This window comes from Rutidosis leptorrhynchoides, chromosome 1, assembly GCF_046630445.1.
Source record: "Rutidosis leptorrhynchoides isolate AG116_Rl617_1_P2 chromosome 1, CSIRO_AGI_Rlap_v1, whole genome shotgun sequence".
NCBI classification, from domain to species: Eukaryota; Viridiplantae; Streptophyta; class Magnoliopsida; order Asterales; family Asteraceae; genus Rutidosis; species Rutidosis leptorrhynchoides.
In genome coordinates this window covers 125,820,500-125,825,820 of record NC_092333.1, presented here as the reverse complement: position 1 = coordinate 125,825,820, position 5,321 = coordinate 125,820,500, and the positions used below count along the sequence as shown (strand labels likewise).

Sequence of the window (5,321 nt, the reverse complement as noted above, 5' to 3'; positions counted from 1 at the left end):
ACTTAATCATCATCCCCGAACTCCAGCTTCATCCCCCGAAGAAATGCAGGGTCACTTTCTATATCTTTTTCTTTATAATAGTAGGCATTTTGACTACAATGAAATCGTCGCCGTCAATAAGCAAAAAAGTAAGTACAATCTAGAATATATATATATATATATATAAAGTAGAATTAGATTAAACTGTAAACAATAGTTAGAAGGAATACTCACGGTCTTCTTATAATGAAATGTGCTGCTAGCCATTGTTGTCTACAATATAACAATTTGTCAGGATATCACAATTAGACAGGGCAGGCTTGTTTATTTTATATGTACGTACATTAAAATAGTAACCATTAAAAAAATAGTATCAAAAGAGTAGAGTAATAGAATAGCAAACTCACCGTTTTTTATCAGGTAGGGTTTTATACTGATCAAATGGCAATTCTAATAACCCGGGATCAATGTTTTCTTCGGCTACAATCAACAAATTTGTTGTTATTAATAGGAAAATATTTAACAACTGGGATTATTTATTAATTGAAGAAGATATAAGGAAAAAAAAAAAATACGTACCCAAGACTGGTTCAGCATCAGTCATTGCTATTTGTTTATCATGCATGTTTCCTGCTACAATCAATCATATCAGTCAAGTTGTTAATAATAGAAAAGTAATAAATTCATAAACCTCCTTCAATCAAATGGGATTAATTAAATGAAGAACAATATATGATCAAATGGATTATGCAAGTTTTCTAATTCACCATTGGTATGCAATCAACTGATGATAGCGAAACCCAATGACATGATTAATTTAATATAATTTAACATACATCCATCAATAGTTTAAAGTTTTTAGCCTGGGATAGATCTAGATCTATATCTATAACATAAATAATCTTATTAGCTTACATGTATACATAAATATATGTATGCATAATATAATAATAATAATAATTAATAATTAATAATTAATATTAATTTAATTTAATATTAATAATAATAATAACAACAAAAACAATAGAAATAGAAATAATAATGCACCTTTTCTGGGGATTTTGTAATGGGTTAGTTTCTTTGAATCATCATCAATTGCTGCTTCAAAAGGCCACCGGCATCTTCTGAGATCGTCTTTTATCAATTGATAGTTAGAAGAAAAACGGCGGCTTTTCAAATTCACGAATAAGATTTTGTAAGCCTGATTGGCACTCATATTCAAAAACATGTCATCAACATCTTTCATCAGCAAGTCAATAAGGCTTTTTATCTCCAATTCGAAACCAACCTGAAATGAAAACAGAAAACTATGAAGCAAACACTAAATATAAAAAAAAAAAAAAAAAACAAAAAACACTAAATATAAAAATGAAAAAATAAACGAATAAAGATTGTTAAGGCATATGAGAGAGAGAGAGAGAGAGAGAGAGAGAGAGAGAGAGAGAGAGCGTCCAAATTTAGAACATGCTTCTCCTTTTGATGTGATCATGACTGATTCTGAACCTTATAAATCAAACAAAATTTCAATTAAAAAAGAAGAAGTAAAAAGAGGCGTACTTCAAAGAGATCAACAACACAGTCCTTATTTTTTTGGCGAAATATGCGATTGAACCTTCTTAATGCCTCGTCATTCGAACGGATCTTCGCACGTTCCACACATAACTCTTCAACCTTCTTAATGACTTCGATATTGGCATTGACTATTATTAATATGGAGTAACGTCTAAGCCTTGTAAAGATTTAGGGCCACTCTAGACTCACGTGAAAGAAGCTTGGCGTTAATCTCATAAATCCCGTCCGAACAAAGCATCTCAATGATTTTGATATTGCTTTCGAATTCAGTCGCTGCTATTTGTTTATCAACTACAATCAATCAATCAAGTCAAGTTGTTATTAATAATAATAATAATAATAAATAATACTAATAATAATTATGTTGATGATGACCTCTCCCTTTCCCAATCTCTTGTTACTCCGTATTACCTTATTACCTTATATATAAACAACTGGTATTCTTTATGTTGTTTTTTTATTATATTTATATTTTGTAATAATATAAAACTTCAATTCAACATGACTTATGCTTGCTTACTTTTCTGTTTATTTTGTATGAATATCTATCAACCTTTGTAACTATGTTCATTTTACCTTCTCATACGTTTACATTTTCACTTAGGCTTATACATCATCCTTTGTTATGCTTCTCTTTTAACTCTTGAAAAAACCTTACCGAGGGTTAGGATTTGGTTTCAATCATAACTTTGCAACTACTTAGGTTTATGTTAAGCTTCTATGCCAGCAGCAAATAATCTTTACATTTGCATATATAATTGCGTCAAATAACGCATTTACTGAAGGAGATATGAGAAAAGATAATGACTTTACTGATGAAGAAAGATACGTTGACTAAAGATGATATTGTTATAAGCTTCCTGGTTCATGGTTTTATAAGACTCTCAGGTACCCAATTGGACCTCCTTTATCTTGTAGTGTATAATCAATGAATATATGTTTGATGGGTTATATTCGACTATGCTTTTATACAACGAATATATATAATGCTTAGATAGGGGTCGCTATTCAGAATCGGTTAGGACTCAACGACGGGGGCTCTGCTATTCAGAATCTAAAAGATTCAACAGAAAAAACCAGTGAGGTTTATTATCAAACTTAACCTGATTACAAACTAAAACAAAGGCTTCCTTTTATAGGCGAGCCATGACACTATTTATAGATGATCAGGGACCCACGCACTACGATCGTTTACATTATTGATCGTTTACATTATTGCTGTGGCCCGCGCACTTATTTAACTTTAAACGTAAACCATACACGTTATCTTACATTATTGGTTCCTATGGCCCACATGGCCAGCACACTAATCACACGTATTTACATACAATAATTACAATGACACGTTACACAATGTTACATTATTGATCCTACGTGGGACCCACTTATTTTGTTGTTATCTTTAGTCTACATCCCTCCCACGCTGAAAATGACAAGAGTTGGAAATTATGATGCTGGGAATGTGTCTTCTTCTTGACAGTATTCGCAACTGTGCCTTGGTGCCCTGGATATTTGTCTACATAAACGCCTTTTTATGTCTTCTGGGAGAGCAGAAAGTTGTCCTGTGAATGCTTCAAAGGGTTCTTCAAAATTGTTGATTAGATTGAGACATTTTTCATCAATTTTTTAGATAGTGCTTGAGTAGATTAATATATTTTTGTGAACATAATTGATTCTCACATTTTCTTGCTGTTCTTGGCCATTTCCTATTTTTGATGATCCGAAATAAACTCCTGCTAGTGATGACACCAGATGATCGATTGTTGGAGTTATTTTTAATGCTTCATATCTTGTTGGATAGTTACCATTGCTTACTCCGAGATATGCTATTGTAAATGCTGGGACAAGTAACTGTTGGTCTTCGTTAAATATTGGGTAGCTTGAATGCATTCTAAGAAATATTTCTCTTTTTTTTTGCAAAATTGTCTCTGTATCTGGTTATTGCTTCTTGCATTCTTTGTGGGAGTTCCTTGATTTCATGAAGTGTTCTTCCATCGATATATAAGGTATCGATTAATCCATGGACGAAATTTAGTTAACATAATCTAACGAAAAGTTAACGATCACTAATGAAACGTCAATTTCAAAATTTGATTCACGAGAATCATATTTTGAGGGGGAGAAAAAGCGATAATGCTTGATAATTGTTCGACGTTTCGTGTACTTTAAACAATGATGTCAACTGATTCAGAGATTTCCAAGCTTAAAGCTCAAATTACGGAAATGAGTTTACTTCTTTCTTAAAGAAAAGTGAGAGAAGAAAATCTAGAGGCTAAAGTATGTATACTTAAACGAGACTATGATCGACAACAAATACTTTTTCAAGAGGACAGAGTGCAACATCAACGTCACGTCAGAATTTCTTCCCCATCACACACTAAGGACATAGTCATTGTTATCCATGACATACTTTCTCACCATCACACGAACGTACGCTACACGAGTACGACACACATGGAAAAATTGCATGGCAAGGTGAGCACGAGGGCATGCAATCTGCACCGGGAAGGGGGGGGGGGGGTTTATCTCGTTTCTCAAACCTTATAATCATAAATTTAAAACCATTTGGACAGATCCAAGGTCTCTCTTGGAAGCAAGATCGAAGTTTTGCCTTTGCGAAATTCGAAAATGTAGATCAAGCTACAGCTGTTGTTTCTTCTATGAACGGTAAGCTTTTAAAAAACGGTAAACTATTAAATGGCAGAAAGATCTTTGTAGGCTTTGCTAAAAACGAAATGTTCCTCAAAAACAACATTGAGGGTGTTACACAAAGAGGTGGTGACATGCTTAAATCATACAATATCAATCTTTCAATTAATCGAGAACTCGATGAGGGATTGGAACTTACAGCTATGATCATTGATAAAGTTCCCATAAAGGCTTTAAAATTAGTCAAGTGGTTACATAGTAGAAATATCAAAATTAGAACAATCTCAATTTGGGGGATTTATGCTTATATAGTTCAATGTGCTGACGTTGAGAGCTTTCAAAGGATGAATATGGGGCCAACCACGAACGAGTTAGAATTCGTTGAAGTTGTCCCTTTGAATAAAATGAAGAAAAAGTTCTCTAGAATAACAAGATTAGCAGTCAAAGGTGTACCATTTAATTATTTTTCGGCTAACTGTACCATCGGAGTTATTAAAGAATTTGGAAGAGTAAATCTAATCGACACTAATTCACACCGAGTGAAACAGGCCGACACTTTGTTTGCTTTACTTGAAGTTAACGATCCAGGCCCGATCAAATATTCCGACTAAAGTGGCGAATAAACTCAACTGTAAGCTTTGGGTTGAAGAAGTAGATCAAAAAGACGATGTTGATTTGGTATCCGACGAAATCATTGGCGAATACAATCATCTTCTACAATGCACCATAGAAGCTGTAAAAGAACAAAACATAGTTGTACAAAGTGAACCTGTTGATCTGGACTCTACTGTTAATTCACCGGAAAAGCTACCGGAGCCCATTGCAGTTTCACTGGAAGTACAGGTGGAAGAGGATGAGATTACCGTTGGAATAGACGATTTGAATTTCCTCACTCCTGTCAAGTCTTCAACCAACGGCTCTTTAGCCAAAGAGATACACTATTCAATGGAAAAGGTCATGGAAAAAGTCAAAGTGGTTGTTGGTTCTCAAAAGGTGATGGCAGAAAGCATAAAAAAGACTTTTTTTACTTTAAAAAGGAAACACAAAAAGGACAATAGGGATAATCTAGTTGCAAACAAGTCACCCATTTCTCATGATACTTCCTTTTCCCTAAAGCAAAT

The 5,321-nt window shown here is 33.7% G+C and overlaps 1 protein-coding gene across 1 annotated transcript; it reads right to left on the bottom strand.

The window, feature by feature from the left end:
* Positions 1 to 209: 209 nt before the first annotated feature.
* LOC139888899 (uncharacterized) lies at positions 210 to 1,789 on the bottom strand. Its single transcript, XM_071871884.1, has 6 exons — positions 1,741 to 1,789; positions 1,537 to 1,679; positions 1,027 to 1,267; positions 559 to 609; positions 387 to 459; positions 210 to 252 (listed from the first exon to the last, which is right to left on the bottom strand). Exons 1-6 carry the CDS (start codon positions 1,787 to 1,789, stop codon positions 210 to 212), a joined length of 600 nt encoding a protein of 199 aa, XP_071727985.1.
* Positions 1,790 to 5,321: the final 3,532 nt, after the last annotated feature.

What these genes read in the sequence shown, in the direction of transcription:
- LOC139888899 (XM_071871884.1), bottom strand. Translation starts at nt 1,789, where the DNA reads ATGCTTTGTTCGGACGGGATTTATGAGATTAACGCCAAGCTTCTTTCA. An exon ending in TTACAAAATCCCCAGAAAAG is followed by an intron (nt 610 to 1,026) that starts GTGCATTATTAT and finishes TGATTGTAGCAG; the next exon opens with GAAACATGCATGATAAACAA. An exon ending in ACCCTACCTGATAAAAAACG is followed by an intron (nt 253 to 386) that starts GTGAGTTTGCTA and finishes GTTATATTGTAG; the next exon opens with ACAACAATGGCTAGCAGCAC.